Raw genomic sequence first — 22613 nt, 5'->3', positions numbered from 1 at the left:
ACTGGCACCAATATCCTCCACCAACATGAATGTTCCCCACTGGCACGAATGTCCTCCACCAACACCATTGTTCCCTGCTCCCAACAATGTTTCTCCACCAACATGAATGTTCCTCATTGGCTCCAATGTCCCCACCAACATGAATGTTACTCATTGGCTCCAATGTCCCCCCCCGACAACATGTTCCCCATGAACACTGATGTTCCCCCTGACACCAGTGCCCCAACTGCCACCAATGTCTTCTACTGACACCAAAGTTCCCTCTGTAAACTCATTAGGAACAAGTGCCCTGACTCTCCCCCTCCACAAAATACCATTGCCCCATCTCCCTCCACTAAGTTACAAAGCCCCCTGCTCTCCCTCTTTTGAGTGCCCCCGCCCCCCACTGATCACCATTGCCCCTTTTTTCTCCAGCGGGCATTTTTTTTCCCACTGACACCAAGCATTTTATTTCTCTCACTGAAATTGTCTGCCTACTGGTTTATTATCATAGAGACTCCTTTCTATTTCTATCAGAGACCAGGAGGGCAAATATGGACCCTTAGAGTCAAGGGGCCCAAATTATGTCCTACACCACCGCGTCTGCCTTCCAGTTTTTATATTGAAGAAGGTGTCGTCTCCAGTTATACTCCAATCACCTCAAATTTATTACAAGGCTTTTGATGAACTTCTGTGCATATTCTACAACAATGTATATCCTCAATGCCAAGGAACCCCCATTGCGTAATATTTTACATACAGAGATCTCCGGCTATCAGCCAAATCCTCTCACTACCATAAATAGTTATTTGCTCAAATATTGTATTGGGACACAGACACCGACATCCAATGGACCCCAAAATTAGCAAAAACTTGGCTGGAGGTCTACTATTACCTCATAACCTTTAACTCAAACTCCAGCCATATTTTTTTTATATGTACTGTGTGTGCCTTGTTTGGGAGACTTTTACCCTTCCTGTCCTGGGAGCATGGTGGAAAGTGAGAGTGAATTTCTTAAAATGCTAATAGGGATAAATAAAATTTAAGGAGTATTTACAACTGTGTGTCCTAAGAAACCAGTGGTTTGCTACTATACGCTCTGCATTAAATATGAAATCCCCATAGAAAAGTAGAGAATATGCCTATTTTGTAAGATTTGTGAATTTGGTAATACCTAAAGGGAACGTTCTCTTTTAGTCAATGTGGAGTTTATGATGTTTCATCTTGAGAAATGAACTGTGAAACAATCAATATTGTAATGGTTTCCAAAAAAAGTGGAGAAGCCAGGGATCGAACCTGGGTCACAAATAGCCCACCTCAGTGTCTTAGTCTGATTATTTCTCAAATATCAGTTTCCAAATTGGATTGATTCATAAATTATGCTTATTTCACAGCAACAACTTTATTTAGTAACCCATAGAAGAATTCAGCTCCTTCACTCTAGTCCTAAATACCATGAATTCATTTGTCTGCAGAGATTACATTGTAATCAATATTTGTTTGGAAAATAAATATTACTGTTAGCCAGCCCTCTGTGCTGAAACTATTTACAGTTTTTTTTACTAAATTTACTAATTACTAAAATGTGGAGATGCCGGGGATTGAACCCGGGGCCTCATACATGCAAAGCATGCGCTCTACCACTGAGCTACATCCCCGACTGGTAACATGTAGAAAACATGCATTTTTTCCGCACTAAGCAGCTGCTATCAATGAGATGAATTTGAAGACTCCATACTACTACATATTATATGTTGTAATTATTTTGTTTTTTGATTGTGAATAGTTCAAACAATTTTCCCTATTATAAACGTTTGGCTTTTCAAATAAACAGAGAAATTGTTGTAATAATGAACAAAATTAAATTTAACTTATTATGCTCAGTAAAACTACTGTAAACAGTTTTATGCATTAAACAATTTCAACTTTTATAATGGAGCGCAGCTTACATGCAGCATTCACCTGTCCAAGAAACACCAGTGACCCCTGGTGGAGGGAAAGTTTTGTGTCACCAGTATTATAACAGGTATTGATAGAGAAATGCACGCCATCTGTACACAGTTCTGCATTTTCTTTCCAGAGATTCTCTTAGACACCTTAAAAACGGAAAGTGCAAGTCTTGTCCTAAAGTTTTATCAAAGTCAAAAGCAAAAAATATTTTTGTTTTATGTTCTAATGATTTTTTTTCCTGTTTGAAACATACAGTATGTGTTCAATTACTCACCAGTTAGTCCCTTCAAGCTTTTGCAGAGAACTGAGGATCCTTAAAGCCATCAGAAATTGGGAAAGAGGGACAACCTGGAACAGCAAGATAAAGGACAGATGCCTGGTGCTGTTGATCATCAGCAAGAGCAAAAATAATACATTTGGTGATCAGTGGGAGTAAATAAGGCCTGGTGTTGATGGCCAGGGAGAGAAATACAATGCTTGGCATCAGTGGGAAGAAAATGCCCTACTAGAGAAAAGGGGGCAATGGTGTTCAGTTAGGGGGTGGGGGTGCTGTATGAAGGGAAAAGGGGGTCATTGGTTCCTATTGAAGAGATAGAGGGCAATGGAAATCTGTGGAGGGGGAGAGTCCAGCACAGTGGTGAGTAATGAGCTTACAGATGGGAATTCCGGTGACAGTAGGGCATTGGTGTCAAGGGGAACATTGTCATCAATGGAGACATGTTGTCAATGAGGGACATTGGAGTCAGTGAGCAACATTAATGTTGCTAGTGGACATTGCTGGGAACATAGAGCATTTGTGTTGGTGGAAAACATTGGTGCCAGTATGGAACATTGTTGCTGGTAGAAGACATTAGTGCCAGTAGGGAACATTGGTGTTGGTGGAGGACATTGGTACCAGTAGGGAACATTGGTGTTGGTGGAAGACATTACTGGAAGCAGGGAACACTGGTGTTGGTGGAACACATTGGTGAAAGTGGGGAACATTGGTGTTGGCGGAGGACATTGGTGCCAATAAGGAACTTTGATGCTGGTAGAAGACATTGGTGCCAGTAGGAAACATTAATGCTGGTCGAAGACACTGGTGTCAGTAGGGAACATTGGTGTTGGTGGAAGACATTAGTGCCAGTAGGGAACACTGGTGTTGGTGGAACACATTGTTGAAAGTAGGGAACATTGGTGTTGGTGGAAGACATTGGTGAAAGTAGGGAACATTGGTGTTGGTGGAGGACATTGGTGCCTGAAGGGAACATTGGTGTTGGTGGAAGACATTACTGGGAGCAGGGAACACTGGTGTTGGTGGAACACATTGGTGAAAGTAGGGAACATTGGTGTTGGCGGAGGACATTGCTGCCAGTAAGGAACTTTGATGCTGGTAGAAGACATTGGTGCCAGTAGGGTACATTAATGCTGGTAGAAGACACTGGTGCAAGTAGAGAACATTGGTGTTGGTGAAAGACATTGGTGCCAGTAGGGAACATTGGTGTTGGTGGAGGACTTTGGTGTCAATGTGTAACTAGCAACAATGGGGAGACATTTCAGCTCAATGGACTAGTTACCTTCCCATACTCTGCAACAAACACTGCTCCCTCCTCCCTTCTGGAACATTACTGCTTCTTTAAGAAAAAAAGATCTCACAATAAGAAAAGGGTCCAAAGCCAGGTGAAATGAAGTTTGCCAGCAGTGGGACACAGCCCAGGTTTGTGTTTAAAGTCCCGAACAGTCCCATAGAATATGTGACTCTTGGGAGGTATGCATACCTGATCTTTTCTCAATCAGGAAAATGATCTTTCCAATAATGCAACCAATGTACCAGGGGGAAAGGGGTTTTCATAGGGAACTGCCCTAAGTGCATGCAGATGCCAGTGTGTCCAAGCAGTGTGGAAGCAGTGTGTCCAGCTTTCCATGATATAAAAGCTAAAACAATGACAAATTGTCTAGCTGTCTGCATACAAGAGAACTTTAAATTAATGCTCTCACCCTTTTCTATACCAGGATGGGTACAAGGTGAAGAACAAGGTATGATAAAGTAATTATAGAAAAAGATCTCTATGGTAAAAAAAAAAAATTGATGACCATTCCTTGACTAGTCTTTTGCCTTCTTCCTTTCTTTTATGACAACATCTTCAGTTCCTTAATTGTTAAATAAATTAAAAAGCCTAAAGATTAAATGCCCTCCCTCAATTCTAATTTTTAAACTGGGACAAGCTTACATAATGTTCCCTTTTTCACCAAATAATATTTATTTGTCTCAGAGGAGTCAAAAAGAAATCTTAACAAAATGGAGTGTAGTACTGGGTTTACACTGTAGGTGGCAGTCTTGGTTTGCCAACAAAACCCTTTCAAAACAGCAGCTGACTTGTCGGACCAGAATACCATAAAATCATAACATAAATGGAATCAAGTCTATGATTTTTTTTTATATTTAAATACATTGAAAAGTTCAACTCTTAATTTTATACAACAGTTTACAATGTCGATCATACTTAAATAACACCTTGCAATATATTCCAACGATTTTCAGATTTTTCTGGGATTTACATTTTTTCCCCCGCCTTTATTCAGCAGTTAAAAATATCAAATTGACGATCAACAAATTAACTTAAAATGATAACAGTACAGCAGCCAATTCTAGTTACCAAAATACAATTTTTTTTTTGGCTGCTCCAAAGTTTCCTAAATATAATTTGCTGTAAGACAAACTTTTTTTTTAAGCCAATACAAAAAATCTACAATTATCTTGGAAGTGTAGGACGCAAATACAAACCAGATTTACAATGTTTCTTTTTTTTGTTGTTTTTTTGTTTTCGGAAAAAGAAGACAAAATACGACGGTCGGAGAGAAAGTCCACAAGTGATGATTCTAGAAAAGCACTCAGCAGCCAAACAAAGATCAGCGCCCCCTCTTGATTAAATATTACTTTTCATGGGAACATAAAAAAGTCTTATTTTTTGTTAATTTTCACTAGCAAAGGTTCTAAATAAAGTCTTTCAGACACTTCCAGTGTTTTGGATTGAAGGTGGCGTTCCTCTTTGGAGCCACGCGTGGCTTTAATGACGTCGATGCCAAAATCTCCAGCTGAGAAACTTTCTCAACCATCTACAAATACTGTCCAATTTGGTTCTTTGCTAGGAGAAAACACATTACATTGATTTAAAAAAGTTCCAATTCTATGGCATCAGAAGTCTCTTGAGAGCTTGCAATGTTTTTAAATTCATGGTGGCAATTGTTGGATGTTCTTGCATGTTCACCGTTTGCCAAGCCCATTGTTCAAGTGATGTTAGGAAGTGTCAGAGGTGCCTGGGCAGCCTCATGCTAACACCAGGTTATTCCAGGAGTCGTGTTTGGAGCTGACTTGCGGAGATGTGTTGATTGAGTGGTGGGTCTGTGGAGAGAGTTTGAGGCCTGCCATGGAATGAATGGATGATCCGTGACTTGTAATAGTAGACAATGGAGATGCCTGGAATGCAAGAATATAATAGAGATCAATTAACATTAAGAAGCAGAGAAAAATAAAGAGAGCACTGGAGAAAAAGACCACAAACTTCTAGAAGAAGACAGCCCCAGCACAACGTAGTCCTGCCCATCCACAAGACATGTGATAACAGATAACCAATGAAACGGAAAGTACACCTATATAGGGATCACTGATGCCCTTCTTGGTCCTATTGTTCGTATTCAGACATGATGGCAATGTACAGAAGGCAGAGGTAAGTGGGCCTGTTCTGGATTCTTACTAACTTCATGGAGGGAGCCCACCAGCGTCTACCAGTAGTTGGACTCCTGGGTAAATTTACCTCTTAAAGTAAACCTGTCGTGTGTATTATACATGAAAGCTGGACTAAAGAGCTAGAAGCTGGCAATAAGAAAGATCTGGATATTGAGTACCTCCATGCTAAATGCCTCTAAAACTAAGGGAAGCTCCGAAATCATGTTGCAGCACCTTTGCCCCTTACAATGTGCATTGCTAAATCGCTCAACTAGGGGCCCCAGAAATGTAAATTAGGTATTTCCCAGGGGTCTAATAATGAATCTTTTACCAGTCAATTTGTCCTTTTTTTTCATTCAGGTTCAGGTGAAATCCCCATACAGTTCTCATATTAAAAGTTCATTCTATCACCTAGTGGCCAATTATCAAAATAGAACAGCAACCATGAAACTAAATACGGCATCTTCTGTATGCATCCGAATGAAAAAAAACAGATGAATCTTGGCCAAAATGATTGGTGAAGAATTTATAAAAGACTCCCCAGTGCTTGATAAGAATTATGTAAAGCTGAACTCATTTATATATACATATACAGGACAAATATCCAACTTAAAGCGATACTGACCTGTCCCCATTCTATCACAGATCTCTTCCATCTTTGGACTTTTTCTCATCCTGAAAATCATCTTCAGCCATTGATTGGTCAGGCTGGGATGACGTAACTTCTGAGGATCTCATAATTCCCCGGCACGTGCAAGGGACACGTAAAATAAAAACCTGCCTAATCGTCAATGGGTCAAAGTGGGACTTTAGTTCCACTTTAATAACGGATCAGACAGCAACAAAGCCCAATAGATGGTATTTTATAAATCTAAAACTGGATTAAAGGTTTCATTTTTAAAGCTTTCTGGTGTTCAGCTGTAATGTACATGATGTGCTTTATCTAACTATTAGACTCTAGTGACTTCACAAAGGCGTCCCCATATAAGAGGCTGCATGGTATTTGTTTAATATAAAGTGGTAATGCACCTGAGAAATAGAAGTAGAGTGTCCATATGGAGGAGACAGTCCAGGTTCAATCTTGATGGGGCGCAGGTCCTCTGCTGTCGTGGAGTTGGAACTGGTGGAAGGAGTGAGGTTATCGCTGCCATTTGGTCCTAGGATAAAGCAAAGAAAATTTAGCAAGTGATCCACAGACCTCTGAAAACAAGGTATTTTTTATTGCAAGATGACATCTGCCACAACATGACCTGAGACTGCTGCTGGGTGCCGCCAGCAGCTGGATGTATTATCTCCAGCCCCCAAACTAAGGGATGTCAATGATAATGACTATAGCAGCTTTTTTCAAACATATTACTCATGAGGAACCCTTAAATTTTCTTTACTAATTTATTTAGGTGAGTGGAGAAAAAAAGCCTCTGAAATTGGTGGCCAGTGGAATGAACGCCCCACTACAGTGGTAGCTACAATAAAATATTTATAGATTGATGTACAATTACGTTTTTTTACATTATATCTACCTGAGGGAGTTTTGCCCTTACTGAGGTTCTTTGGTTTACGTTTCCTGGTCTGTATGCCTTCCTTTTTCATTGCCAGCGGCCTGGGTACTCCGTGAAGTTTCATATAGAGTCCACAAGCATTGCATACGGGTTCTCCCTCTGCATTGCGGCGCCACAAGGTTGTAGTGGTGGTATGGCAGTTGGCGCAGGACAGACCAACGCGGCGGGAGGCAGACTGAAAAATAAAGATGTTACATAAGCAGATTTGAAAAAAATATTTTAAGGTCAAAAAATTTGAAGAAATAAATTGGAACTTTTGGAACACCAGGCTGCATAGTGGCTCAGTGGTTAGCACTCTGGCTTTTGCAGCACTAGTTTCCCAGGTTTGAATCTTGGCCAGGCCACCATCTGCATAGAGTTTGTAGGTTCTCCCTGTGGTTGCATAGGTTTCCTCCCACATACTAAAAACATCCAGTTAGGTTAATTGGCTTCCCCCCAAAAATGACCTTAGACTGAGTTAATGACATATGAGTATGGTAGGGACATTAGATTGTGAGCACCTTTGAGGGACAGCTAGTGACATGACTATGGACTTTGTGCAGTGCTACGTAACATGCCGCTTCTATATAAATACTGTGTAATAATACTTAATCAAGAATAGTATTACATATATTCCAGTCTTTGGAATGTGGAGTCACACCATGTGGCATGTTGGGTAGATAGAAAAGTTTGAGGAATTAATTTAATTGAATAGTTTTCATAATGCAAATCAGTGCACAAAAAATAAAATAATGATATTCAAGTTAATGTGCACCCAATGACGTGAACTGAACTGATTCACCTTGCTACATGCATTAATTTATACCAGCACCTTGCTATATATCCCCAAAATAAAAGATTTCCCAGTGCCATTCATAAACCAAACTGCATTATATATGAAATAGTTGTCACTAATGCCATTACAATAAAAGCAATGTGAAAGGTGTCACCTAGGTCAGTGTTCCTGCTCCCGTATAACCCCTATCACTGATCTTACATACACTTTACCCCCTGGATCTGCTGACATAACTAAATGAATCTCAGGATGACTCTATAGTCCTTATGCTAACTTCCTTCTGGAGTTGTCTCCTTGTGTCCAAGGAATCTGCTGCGTTTCCATTAATTGAGGCTGAACATGATATTAGCAAGAAATACCAGGGAAGGAAGAAGAAAAAACTATTTTATTGTATCCATCAATGTTTTTTTTAATCTCTTATCTAATTTGGTGCTATGTATGGAGAGCGATATGTGTTTATCATAGTGAACAGACTTGTCATGACCATAGGGTTCATACATAGGAAGATATGGTATCTTCAGTTCCCTTTTACCCCTTTACAATAGATTGCTACTAGAGTGATTCCATAAGAGAGATGACTTTGAGTCACTGATAAATATCGATCTTCTTCTACAGAAATTTGTTCATACGTGCTTTTGGCACGACTACATTCTGTAACATATGCTGCAGCTGGAATGATGGCATTCATGAGTTTTAGAAACACATTTAAATTATTGATCCCTAAAAAATCTTACCAGCCTTCGCTGAGGCTTGATCAATGGGCGATTAATTCCATTCATCTTGTGGTAAAGCCCGCAGGCATTGCACAGATAGTGCCCTGTACCATCCCTTCTCCACAAAGGAGTGGACATCGCTCCACAATTGACGCATTCTCTACCCTCGGCAAAATCATCAAAAAATTCTGCAAGAAAAGGAGAGAGAAAAATTAAGTTATGTAGATTCATATAAATAGAATTAAATTATTGGTTGAAGTATACGACCAACAAGAGACTTATTGCAGATCTGATGCTAAAATAAAACTAAACTTACTCCCTGAAAATAAGACATATCCTCAACACCAGTCTATGAATGGTTGTATTGAATGTATGAGTTATTGAGGAACCATCAGCTGAAAAATATAACAATTCCAATGGACCCAACAAAACAACAAAGTACACCCAGGTTATCTCACACGTTGGACACACAGTGCACAGCCGGGGACCATGAAATCTGCATCCTTTATGTCTAAGACGGAGGTCATAATGGGCTGATTTATTAAAGCTCTCCAAGACTGGAGCGGATACATTTTCATCAGTGAAGCTGGTTGATCCAGAAAACCTGGAATGGATTTATTAAAGTTATATGCTATTTGTTAGCAAATGTTTTCAATCCTGGACCAGGTCACCCAGGTTCACTGATAAAAGTGTATGCTCTCCAGTCTTGGAGTGCTTCAATAAATCAGCCGCAGTGTGTCTACAGATATACAAACTTTACCCAATGCAATTATAATAAATATATTGGCCCAGGAACCTTTCAAGTCTATGTGTACTTGCATACTGAATCATGCTTGCAGTAATAAATGTTAAATTAAAATTATTGTAATTAAAAATAATGTAGATATAGTCGAGAAGTGTTAAGCACACTACCCTGTTGTAGAGGACAATCCCTCACTCTTCACTTTTTCTCTTCCCTGATTCCACTTCACATGTTACCAATATATCCACGGAAAAGTTCTAGCATGTATAATTCACTGTAATCGCTTTAATATCCATAGGTCACTAAAAAAAATTGCTTACACATTTCGGTCTATTCACTCTTATAGAGTGAAATGCGTAAAGTAGTTGCCATTTGGGACCCATGGATGTCCAACCACCGTGGATCATACCTTCTCCCTGGTGTATGACAACAGTACTCAGTTTTCTCCCCAGCCCCTTTTAGCTGGGCGCACCACCTGGCACTTTTCGGTGACCACCCGGCTGTTTTTGGGTGGTTACTGAAAAGTTGGGTTACAATACAGGGGCTGCCACCCACCTACAATTTATTACCAACCAGCTTGAAAAATTTTTTGGCTTGAACACTGGTACTGTTTAAGACACCATGTGACATTTATATATACCTCATCTCAAAACTTCCCACTTGTAAAACCTAAAATAGAGAAATACAATATATAAAAGCTGCATCTACCATATGTAATAACTACACTGCAGCTGTATCGCCCAGCATAGGTCCTCATACATTCCTCCTTCACCACAAATGATTAACAACTGGTACATAAAAAGGGTTTAAATGATTCACCCCCTTCTGTATTTTGACACATAGAATGAAACATTGTAAATCACAGTATAATGTGCATTTATTGGCCCTTCAGCCTTTACCATGTGTAAATATTTAGAACACTTCTCTCTTAAACCGCGTAGCAAAAAGAAAGCCGCAACCTACTCAGTGAATATCTGTAATAACAAAACCATATACGGCGTGGAGCCTCGTCATTCATCATCGCAATGGAAATGTTTTGTGGAGTAGTGAGACTTTTTATGATTAAAATTGGAATTTAACTAAATAATTTGGAATTTGGTAAGTGAATTAGAACTACTGTTTTTTTTTATTCTTTGAGTTCATACTAAAGCAAAAAACAATTAGATAAAAAATATACAAAGAAAATAAAGTAGTATTAGTGATAGGAAAGGGAATATATATGGGCAAAGTCCTGAACCCCTGATTTATAAATAGTGTCAGTAAATTTACACTCCCAAATTATAGATATTCAATGGTCATACAGCAATACTTAATCTTTTGCCAAGTGGTTATATAACCCCATAACCAAGGAATTAGCCCCTTCATTTTTATTTGCTGGAGGTGATGATTTGTAAATAACTTTTAACTTCGAAAAAAAAGTTAAATTGGACAAAACACATTTGGTGCAAAGTTATTGCACATTATATGCAGTAGTGCATTGCGGTGCAATTCATTCTGAAGGTCACTCCAATGAAGACAGTAATCCACTACCAAGTGTGATTGGAAAAATTTCAGTTTTTGTGGCCCATTCTTATGCATTACCCAGGGCCAACATTGGGAGAGACAAGGGGTACTTCTGTTCCGGGCCCCATCAAGAGAGCTTGACTTTTGCAATTCTGGAAGTTTACCTGATCAGACCTGATGACGGTCCTGGCATTGCCAATTTGCCAAAGCTGCCATAACTAAACATGACTACATGACTAAACAAACAGAGTGTGAATGGGCTCTTCAAAAAATCAATATAGCTTTTTCATATTCTATACAACTTTTTTATTATTATACTACTAGTCAGAGGTACAGGTAAATGTATTATTTGTGTTCAATATAGTAATATAAAAATGTTAAAGAAACTTTTATGCAAGTTTACTGAACCACTGACGTTTCAGAGCATTTTCTCACCAATACCTACAAGCTTACAATGTTGCAGCTTGATCACAGAGGAGACGGAGGAATTGCTCCCTCCTACCTGCAGTATATTGATGAGCCTAGGCAAAGGTGCAGCATATTTAAAAAAATGATCCTGCTGCAATGTATCTGACATGGAATTTGACTGTTACTGACAGGTCCACTTTAAACATTATATTAATATGTCTATGTATTTACAGCCAAGATAACTTGAATTACATTTAGAATTTTCCAATTACAGGTCAATCAATATAGCACTCATACATCATGAAGGTAAACAGTCCCTGTATGGTGTACCCGGGCCAGGCACGGACTGGTAGCATTTTCTCTGTACTAATATTTTCTTAGGTAATAAGCCGCCGCCGGAGTTTACAGCTGAATATCTTTATGGCTTTGAGTTACTTAACTTGGATTTAAATCCTGTCATTATGGGATTCTTTTGACACGTTCCTCCCCCCTCCCGTCCTTCGCCCCCTCCTTCCATTTCTTCTAGCAGACAGACAGGAAACACTTCAATAAACTACAAATTGGTTTGTAGAATTATTATTGTCCCATGGGCTTTAGAACAATAGGGACTGAGCGGGTCACCCCACAGCTGCACCACACCGAAGGGAATTTCAATTTCCCATTTCAAAGGATCACAGCCCTTTGACAGACAGGTCTGCCGTATTAGAGGAAAGGGAGAAACTTAATTCATCACCGCTCTTATAACCCTGGGAAAATGATATTACCATCCGAAACACAACATGGTTCTTCCAGGGTCACCGAGAGGAAAGAAAGGTGAACTGGAGCAGGAGAAACCAAGCAAATGAATATCCACGAGTGAAGTATATTTCCCAAGATTTTGTATCGATCTGTATCCCAAGGACCCAATGGTTATGTTTTTGTACGTTGCATTAGGCAACGCAATCTTACGCTAGGTACACACGTGTAATAATTGTCGTTAGAAAACGAAACGACTAACGACAGATCAACGAATATGCATGACTATTTTGAACGATCGTATTGTGCACAATTCTGTACATCTGTAATGATACGATGGTTCAAATATAATCCACCAATAATGTACACACGCTAGATACGATCGTTTGAACGATGCAGGAGATGATGTGTATAGGAGACAGTGTACCGCAGAACAATCCACAATCACTGAACGATCGTACACACGATAGATAACGAACAATCGTTGCCAAATCAGATCCACCGGGATGGTCGTTCGTTTACAGCGACAATCCTCGTTCATCGGCGTTGTTGTGCACTTTTTTTGATAACGATTATCGTTTTTTTTGTTTCCAATGCTAATTATTGCACGTGTGTACGCAACCTTAGTCGATGGACTCTCTATACATAGGAAAGTAGATCCTGCCTAATTTTTTAAATTGAGAGCATCGGCATCTGTACGTGTAGGTGGGCTGCAGCAAACTGTAGATTTGAGGCTTTTTATGAAATAGGATATTACTTGATTAGGCCCTAGAGGAGCTTTCATATTTACATAAACCATGGGGCCAATTACAAAGCAATTGGAGCACCTGGTAAATATGAGGAGCAAGGCTGAGCCAAGGGGTTGGCGGAAGAGGTGCCCACCTGAGAACTTCAGCAAGAATAGTAGGAAATCCTGTGAGGATTGTAATAGAACAGACATGAAAGTGTTTAAACAGATCCATGTACATAGGGAATTGCCAATTTGCACAAATCTACCTAATCCCTGGTAAAATCTCTGCTTGGATAGATTGAATAAATCTAATAATTGATAGATAGATAGATAGATAGATAGATAGATAGATAGATAGATAGATAGATAGATCTTAAGCACAAACTTTCCTTTTAGGAACACGTGTGCGCTTGTATTCACTTGTATTCTCATCCTGTCGGGGTAAGCTGCCTCCCCCTGGTATCCAGCTTGCTAAAGAGTAAAACCATCAATATAAATAATACAAAAAATATTTCCTGTAATCCTGATTGCTAATACGATAACATTCATTTCAATATCTCTAATCAGGCCCAAGCTCCGGAGGGATACGATGACCCATTAACCTGACACTCCTCTTCCTCCTGACATTCCTAAGCCAGACAATTCCCCATTTTTTGGAGAAAAGGGGATTCACTGAATGTGCATCAAAATGGAACTGCCCCTGAATGGAAAGGCTGATTTGTTGTATACCACATGTTCATTGTTAAGGTACACATCGGACAATATTCATCTGCTCAAATTTATGCAAATAGTGAACAGGCAAAACTTGAGTCGAATTGATGGTGGGATCAGCGTCAAAAAATAATCCCTGCTCCCCTCCCACTGCAGTCAATATACAGCAAGGGATGATGGGAAAATGATATAAAACCCACATTCAGTGGAACTTGTCTTAACAACAGACAATGATTCTATTTATTTCTTGTCTGGGTTTTCTGCATTTCAGCAGCAATAGTAACCAGTTTATTGTAAAATCAAATATAAAGCTAAGTTGGCTTTTCACATTCATACTGTAAAGGTAAACAGAAGTACAATGAGAGCTTCTGCATTCTTAAATACCCCTCCCTCCTCGACTCTGCCCCTTTATGCCCCCAGTGAAAGTGTATTCCATTAAGGCTCTGACGAGTGGTTTGTTTATTCTAACCAAGAAAAGTTTTATCAACACATCAGCACAACTAAGTGATTACACTGACGGGGGGCTCGCCGACACAGCGAGGGCCTCTACAATCGCTTATATTCGGCCCATTCTGAAATTCCACATCGTTTCCGAAAGCCATTTGTAAAATGTTTGAAATACAACCATGTCAGCCTCATCGATCTGTAAGATCTATTTTACTTTTATCTGAAGGAGAAAATATTTTGTTTATAGTGTGTGAGTGCTTGAGCTGAGTACAGCCGCCAAACAAAAAGAGTTGCAGAAGGGCCGGCACTCCATATTGTATACATCAAGCTACTTATTCGTCAAGACGTAGCTAGAGCTTCAAGGACAGACAGGTTCTCTTTGTTACAGTGTGTGTAAACCCAAGAACAAAAATCTGACATTGCAGTTTACCAGTCCTTAGATGGGGGCTGCATTAATTTTATTATTTTCAGGAGATATATATATACAAATGTTGCAATAAATAAGGGGGAAAACCTGGAACCACCACATGCAACCACCACATCTAAAGACAGGTAAGCTACAACATATTGTCTTTCTGCTTTTGGATTTAGGTACACAAGAATGATAACTTTTTTGTTAGCTTGAAGGTCAATGGCTGTCATGTCCTCAAAAAAGAATACACTGTAGACAATTGGCGTTATCTGGTATTTGGTTTCTGATGGCACCACCATTGGCCTTGGCCAACTGAGGTTTACAATGGCTTTGGGTTAGAGGTTCAGGGTAGTTATCTAGAACTTTTTTCAGCTCAGCTCTAGCCAAAATATTTGCCTTTTGTTTTAGACAGAATGGAAATGGTTAGAAGCTTTTATTTTATTGCTGTGTGTGGCCACTATTGAGAAGTTTTATGAAATATGCGGGTTACAAGGACAAAAAGTCTCAGAAAACAATAAAGACACTATAGCAGGTTATAAACTTTTCCCTACTCTAATAAAAAGAAATGTTTTTGGATTTTGTTTCTATTTAAGGATATTTCCTTTCTATGTGTTGCCATTTAACTGGAACGCTGAACAAAAAATTATATAAAAAAAATTAACATATGCTAATCCTTCCCCACTCCTGACCTCCTATTAGGATTTATTATGATAACGGTGCATTACTATGACACACATGTGATGCCATGTGGCTGTGGTCTTTAAGGCTGCAGAAACACATTGGCAGCAGTTACAACAACAGTGGCATCACTTGGATGCTCATGGGTTCCTTAGCTTGCTCTGAAGCTGAAACTTCATACATGAGGTCCAATATGACTGTTCCTGAGCTCCTAATGCTGGACCTTCATATCTGAGGTCTAGAATGATCATTGTTGAGCTCCTAAGGCTTACATATCATACATGAGAACTAGTATGGCTCTTGTTGAGCTTGTAAGGCTGGCACTTCAGTGCTCAACCCAGAAATTTTTTTAAGCCGGGTGGGAAGAAATTGTAGGCGGGTGGCAGCCCCTGTATTGTGACCAAACGCTTCAGTAACCACCCAAAAACAGCCGGGTGGGTGCTAAAAAGTGCCAGGTGGTGCGCTAAGCTAAAAGGGCCTGGGGAGAACCCTGCACTTTATACATAAAGTTTAGTATGACCGTTGTTGAGTTCCAAAAGCTAATCATAAATGAGGTCTAGTATGACTCTTGTTGAACTCTTAAGGTTGAAACTTTATATGAGGTCTTGTATGATCATTGTTATGTTCCAAAGGCTAACACTTCACACATGAGGTCTACTATGACCATTGTTAAGTTCCAAAAGCTGACACTTTATAAATGAGGTCTAGTATGGCTGTTGTTAAGTTCCTAAGGCTAACACTCCACATATGAAGTCTAGTATGAGTCTTGATAAGTTCCTAAGGCTGACAATTCATACATGAGGTCTAGTATGACTATTGTTCAGTTCCTAAGGCTTACACTCCACATTTAAAGTCTAGAATGAGTCTTGATAAGTTCCTAAGGCTGGCACTTCATACATGAGGTCTAGTATGACTTTTGTTGAGGTCCTAAGGCTTACACTCCACATATATAAAGTCTAATTTTACTGTTGTTGGGTTTCAAAAGCTAATGCTCTATACAAGAGCTCTAGTATGGCTGTTGTTGCGTTCCAAAGGCTGACATTTCACGCATGAGTTTTAGTATTACTCCTAATGACTTTAGTTTGACTGGTAACGACCAATCTTCTAGATGTCAAGCAACACCACCAACCCATCATTCTTGGCGGTACGGTCAATTCACTAGCTTGTTTTAGCAAAATAACTTTTGCCAAATCCCTACCCTATGGATGAACACATGTGATCAGACAATAACACTGTGTACATTTATATCAACAAGAAGTATTTGTAAAGCAATTGTTCTTCAGTTGAACTGTAATCCCCCGGGCTGTGCACACAGTTCTGAATGTCCCTTGTGGTTATCTACATTGTTGAACAGTTACATCTAAAAACAAATTGTTTGTATACCGAGAATATTCCAAAGTAATTTATAATTGTTAGCTTAATAACATCAACAATGTTTCAATCCATCCTTTTGTTCCAAATCTTTACTAAAAGGATGTTGTCACTCAAGATTCACAAGTATTTGTTTCAGTAAGAAAATGTGTTAATCTTGGGTGAAGACATTGAAAAATAGACTCCTACGTCTTTCATTATAGCTGACTTGATTGTTCATGCGGAAGCGGGGAGCAAAGCTGTTTATATAATAAAGTGTGCAGACAGGCAAGTACATTTTCATGACTAGGTTAACGGGACCAGCATCTTAATCCATAAAATAAAGATGTCCCTGAGTAATACCCAAATATACTAGCTGAGGGAGGAAAAAAGAGTAAAAACCATAATTCTTAACCAGTGTTCTGTGGAACCCCAGGGGTCCTTAGGAGGTCGCAAGTTGTTCCTTGAACTTATTGACCACATATTTATTAACTGAATATTTCTGAGGTTGAAGCCATGTGGAAAGGCCAGCTGCTTGACACTTATGGTATTTTACATTCTTTTTATATGGGTTGCATTTATCTACAACTGTTTTGGGCATTCTTTCCACTGTACATCCATGTAACAAGCTTTTTTCTTACTAACCCCCAATACCATGGTTTTATTGGGGTTTCCCAGGAACTGACCATACTTTGAGCTTTTTAGGGGTGAAAAGGTTGAGAAAGGCTGCTATCATGTGTTTCTCTGAGCCTGCTGGGGCTGTTGACATCAAATCCAAGATGGCGGCACCCAACTTCAGTCCCCAGGCTTTTAAATGTCTAGACTAGAGAAACAGTCACAAATACCGAACATGCCTAAAATATGTTAAATTGTTTATTTGAAGATTCTTATTGAAATGAACAGTCTGGTGTTGGGGTTTCCTAACCGACACTACGGGCTCCCAAAGATCCCATGGATGCCTCATTGGCTTGTCCCACAATTTGTAAACTAAAAGGTGATATCAGTTACCTATATAGATGACATCATATTCTAAGGTCTGAATATTGTGATTCGACTTTGTTTTAAAGTGCAGAAGGACGATTCATTAGCAAATTTTGCTATTTCTAGACTTATTTTTATTAAATTACTTTTCTGCTGTAATTAGGACAAATTGATTTTAGTGTCCACAACCCTTGCAGTGCAACCACTTTTGTCCTTGTTGTCTCCTTGTCATAATCTCATACTAATTGAAAGCTGTATTGTTTATCTGATTCGGAGTGCTATGATAAACTCTTGTAACTGACTTGTCACCAAAGACTTTAGATAACCACTTCCCATGGTGTCCTTTTTATCTCATATCACTGAACAGACTCTGAATATTCTGAATGGCGCCAGAGCTCTGTTTACTTAAGTTAAAGCTAATCTAGATAATTTACCTGTTCTTTGATAATTTATGATGTTTAGTAATTAGAAAAAAAATCATAAAAAAATGTTAATTCCTAAAGGAATTTACATTCCCTTATTTAGATAAACATAAAATATCACATGCAAATATTATAGATTTTGTATTTGTATCCAGAAGGTGGGGCTCTAGGTAAGAAGAGCTGATGGCAGCCTTTCTGCAGACATTGTAGTTCACAATACACTTGCAATGGCAATCGCTATATGATGGCCAGAGATATTTAACCAACTTCCTACAGGCACTATACACCGAGGCTGGGTACACACGTGCAATAATTGTCTTTGGAAAGGATCTTTCACAATCCTTTCCAATGACAAAAGACTGCACAATGCATGAACAAGCGCTGTACATACAATGCCGTTCTGCTCTATGGAGAGGAGAGAGAACGAAGGAGCTGCACTTTCATTACGATCGTTCAGGACGGCAGTCCGGACGATGGATGACGAGCACTGTACCCACGCCAAATTCTCATCCGATATTAGCCCTAAAGGGAAAATCGCAGGAAAATCATCTGACGTGTGTACGTAGCCTAAGGCCCCACACACGTAAGATAAAATTGACCAATTTTCAGTCTGTGAAGGCAGCTGAAAGACCTGGAATTATTCTTGTTAGGCGCCAGATTTTTGTTTACATTTTACATACCACTAAATATCAGCTAATTAGTGAGCTACTACCTGAAATTGCCCCATCAACAGGCAAGAACCCATCGTTTCTTACCATGGCAGAAAGATATGCTCAACTTAATTTGCCCTCCAGGCTGCTGCTCCACCTTTATATTCACCTTGATATCACAACTACAGTCTCCTCTTTTCGGCCTAGCATGACCCCACCACTGAGCAGCCAATAGAAAGTGCCCCAAAGAAGGACCTTTTACTATAATAGAAGGTCCTGTTCACACTCTCTAGGCCCCCTGCCTAGAACACCTACTCTTGGTAGGTGAGAAAAGCTTTAAGAGGAAAATATTTAGAATTATACTCCTTTTATCCTCTTCTTCCACCCGAGATGCCGCAGCAAGAAGATTCCTGTGGAATACAGAGAAGCTCTACTCCTACAGAGAAGCTCTTGAAAAAAACTGGTGTTTTCTCTGAGATTTCAGTTCTCAGTAATGTCATACGCAGTGATTTGAAAGTCGGAGGAAAAGTATTATTCTATTTTTCCGATTTTATTGTACATTCTTAACCTACTAAACTAAAAAGGAGCCCAGAGAGTGTAAGTGGACCTTTCATTTCAATAGAAAGTCAGAGCTACAAGAAAACCTTTTTTTTAGGGAGATTATTTCTCATTTTGTACTTGGGACTAGTTTCCCCAAGATTAAAAGTGATGGAAAAATCCATAATTTTACTATGGAAAGAAATTATTCTAATGGACACAACTTTTCCAGTGGAGGCTGTCTAAGAGCTTTCTCTTGCAGTGAATAGATTTTGTTTTTCACTTTTTGTTGTGACTCCATTACAGAAAGGAAGGTAAGTATCAATATTTACACCCACCATACCAGAACAGACCTCTTGATTTAAAGGGAGTTGTAATAACTTCCAACTGCTACATAAACATAAATAAAACATTTCACCGTCCCACCCAAGACTTCTATAAAGCAAAAAGCTTCCATTTTTTTGCAACCACACATCAGATCCCTAATGAAGGGGTCCTGTCTTGTCCCAAAATATAGTTGTCCTATATGAGTATGAAAATATATGAAAGCAATGCATAACAGCATAACATATTTGATATCATATCCCCAAAAGACCATCTTACTTAGTATTGGAGCCATTCTCTAATTTATCCTAATCAAAAAGTAATTAATAACATCTAAGCACAACTTTCTATATTGTTTGCCTATTGAGGGCTTTGGCGACTCGATATTTCAAGGAAGCAAAACACGCAATGCATTGAGAAAAAAATAGCTTCATGCTTTCCCACTCAATTGGTTGAACTTTTTATCTTAAATGACATACATTATTAGATAGGCAAAGCTGGAGATAAGAGTATAATTTGAAAGGGTACAATCACTGTGGACAGGTTCAAACTCCCACCTGCCCTGGACAGATCAATGAAACTTTCCTGGCTGAGCTTTGTGAAGTTTTTCTTGAAACGTTGCAGAACCTGGCTGAACTTTGAGACTTGTGCGTTTATTTAGTGATTATAATTAACCCACAACAAGTTGCTATTGATCTGCTCAGATTGAATGTGACAGGGCCTCAAGCTAATAAATACACAGGGATAAATAGTGCTGTTCCCTATTGATCGGACAAAGTATGTAGATAACCTCTTCCCTGCCTTGGAACGCCATATTTCAGCAGGCCTGGCACAAGCAAGAATCAGTTCATAGCAATTACAGGGAGATTGCTTTGTTGACGGGCAGTGGTCAGTCGGAGAAGAGCCAAGAAAATGGCATCCTTCTGTAAGCCTGACGTGCATTGGCTGCATGCCCACTCTTGAGTTCATTTAAACAGATTTATCCAAAGCTACTGCATGTGTTAAGACTAAACTCCAGCCTTCCCTTCAGGCTGATTGTACAGGCTCCACAGTGATTTCACTGTACACTGCAAAGCTTTTTACAATGTGCATTTTGGGTGGGGAAGGTCCAGCATTATCTAGACCTACCATCATTTGCCCGCAGCCAGGCTGCCCCGCCCTGCCGTTCCCCTTTCATTCATTGGAGATTAAATATCACATATGGGCATTATACCAAGGCATTTTGACATTTTATTAGCCCCTTTTAGGAGCAAGGCCACTACTTGAATTAGGCTGCGTACACACATCAGATGACTCTCCTCCGATAAATGCCTTAGGGCTAATATCAGATACGATACAGCACGTCGTCCAAACAACTGTCCTGGCTGATCCATGGACAACGTACAAGGAATGGTTGTAATGAAAGTGAAAGGGAGAGAGCGTAGTGAGGTGCCGAATTGTCGCTTTCCCCCTCCCCTCTCCATAGGGCTGAACGGTGCTGTATGTACAACGCTCATTCATACATCCTGCAATCATCACGATCCTTTCCAATGACAATTATTACATGTGTGTACATATCCTTAGGCCTGAGAACTTTTTAGGGGAATACTGAGGATGGGCACCATGCCAACCCCTACTATAGCCATGAGAGGGGGCATCAGTAAGTTTGGTGTAGACCACTTACCTATTCAAAAAGTAAAGAATTGCTATTCCAGTATGCCCACACTAAAGCCAAACTATTTTGAAAAGAATGAGAAAAAGGCTACCGGAGGCTCTGTTAAAGAGATTTACCCCCACTTTCTGTCCTGGCCAGGTTTTGTTGCCCTATGTTCTTCAAAAGACACATGGACAGTTGTAGAAGTTGACTTCCCTAACTTTATAAAGTCTTTTATTTTTTATAACTTCCTCTGCCAACCAATCACCTTCAATCATCTGTGCCAGGTTTAAATTTGATTGGGGGAAAAGCAAAAATTTTCAACATCAGACCTTGTAAACTATTTAGTGCTACTTTAAAAAAAAACAAAAAAAAACCTAAGGTTGATTTGAGCCACGGCCTCCTATTTTTCCTCCATGCATGGAATTGTGTATTATGCCACTGAATTTCCGAAAGTGTTACTCTCATTACAACATATACTGAAACTCACTGCAGGGTAATTTCCTTTTATCGCCGGCTGTTTATGACTTGAGTATTTATAAACAAGGCACTGAACAGTTAGCGGAGTTCTTGAATGTATAGCTGTTTGTACAGGGGAACTGTTATTACTGATGTGGGTGGGAAGCCATGGCAATTGGAAGGTTTCAGCTCCTCTGTGGGTGAAAGGTTTACACACCGATATCATTAGTAATAAATAATACCGCCGCTCATCCATCATTTCTGACAGCACTTATGAAAATAATATCCACATGGCGGTGTTGGAGATGGCAAAGGTATTATTACAATGAATTATTAGTGTTGGGTAAAGGCTGGCGATGATCCCGGAGAAGGGGGTGCATTAGACGCATACTGAAGGATTGAGGGGGCTCGGGCTCATTAGGCCATAGAATGGTGCTATGCTCTCTGCAAAAGGCGGCTATCTGGTTTGTGTTAATATAAAAGTGCACTGACCTACAGTATGCACATGGTGGGGGTGAGTTATAAAACATTTACTTTGCAAAGAATATCCAGGAAAAACAGATTATCTATATTAATTGTCAAGAAGTGCTACCAATGGCAGCTGGCTGGTAGGTCACACTCCCCACTGATGAATTTTCCATTTACTAGAAATATAGCAAAAATACCCAACAGACCCTGCAACCTTTATGCTACACACACATGTCAGATAATCAGCACACAAGGAATGTCTTTCTCCTTTCGGGAGAGATTCTGACCTCTATCCTGACATTGTTCATCAACCCATCATGGCAGATCCACGAACAAGTACCGGGAACGAGTACTGTGCAAGTCAAGGGAGGAGAGCCCAGTGGGGTGCCGATCGCTCACCCTTCGCCCTTCTCCTTAGAACAGAACAGGTACTTTGTGTTTCACACTTGAAAAATCCAATGAGTACATAACCTGCCTTCTCTATCCAAAATCCTAGAGTTATGGCTAGGTTCAGAGGAGGCATTTCTGGGTGGCTCCTGGTGGTTGGAACCTTGCCAGACTCATTTGGTTCCTAATGAACCATTGTTTCCATTTTTAATAGCTGTATTCAACACATAATTTATTTTGAGCTGGGTGGGAAAAGGTTTAAGCCCCTGTATTGGGACCCAACTGTTCAATCACCACCCAAAAATAGCTAGGTGGTTACTGAAAGGTGCCGAGGGGTGCGCCCAGCTAAAAGGG

At 39.7% G+C, this 22613-nt stretch overlaps 1 protein-coding gene and 1 non-coding gene across 5 annotated transcripts in view; both read right to left on the bottom strand.

The window, feature by feature from the left end:
• Positions 1–1565: 1565 nt before the first annotated feature.
• TRNAA-UGC (transfer RNA alanine (anticodon UGC)) lies at positions 1566–1637 on the bottom strand. Its single transcript has one exon. It is a non-coding gene; the product is annotated as a tRNA-Ala (tRNA).
• Positions 1638–4326: 2689 nt separating this feature from the next.
• The window catches only part of GATA4 (GATA binding protein 4), a 65120-nt gene continuing 46833 nt past the window's right edge, over positions 4327–22613 (bottom strand). For 3 of the 4 annotated variants that reach the window (XM_072407354.1, XM_072407352.1, XM_072407353.1), the window contains exons 3-6: positions 8704–8870; positions 7156–7369; positions 6665–6792; positions 4327–5386 (exon numbers count right to left, since the gene is read on the bottom strand). In XM_072407354.1, coding sequence (XP_072263455.1) covers positions 5237–5386; positions 6665–6792; positions 7156–7369; positions 8704–8870 — 659 coding nt within the window. In that variant the 3' untranslated portion in view covers positions 4327–5236. The remainder of the gene's footprint in view (positions 5387–6664; positions 6793–7155; positions 7370–8703; positions 8871–22613) is intronic. The other variant, XM_072407355.1, reaches the window with a different exon arrangement.

The sequence above is a fragment of the Pyxicephalus adspersus genome, chromosome 4, assembly GCF_032062135.1.
Source record: "Pyxicephalus adspersus chromosome 4, UCB_Pads_2.0, whole genome shotgun sequence".
Classification (NCBI taxonomy): domain Eukaryota; kingdom Metazoa; phylum Chordata; class Amphibia; order Anura; family Pyxicephalidae; genus Pyxicephalus; species Pyxicephalus adspersus.
Note: the sequence above shows the minus strand (reverse complement) of the source record. Positions and strands in the feature narration are given on the sequence as shown.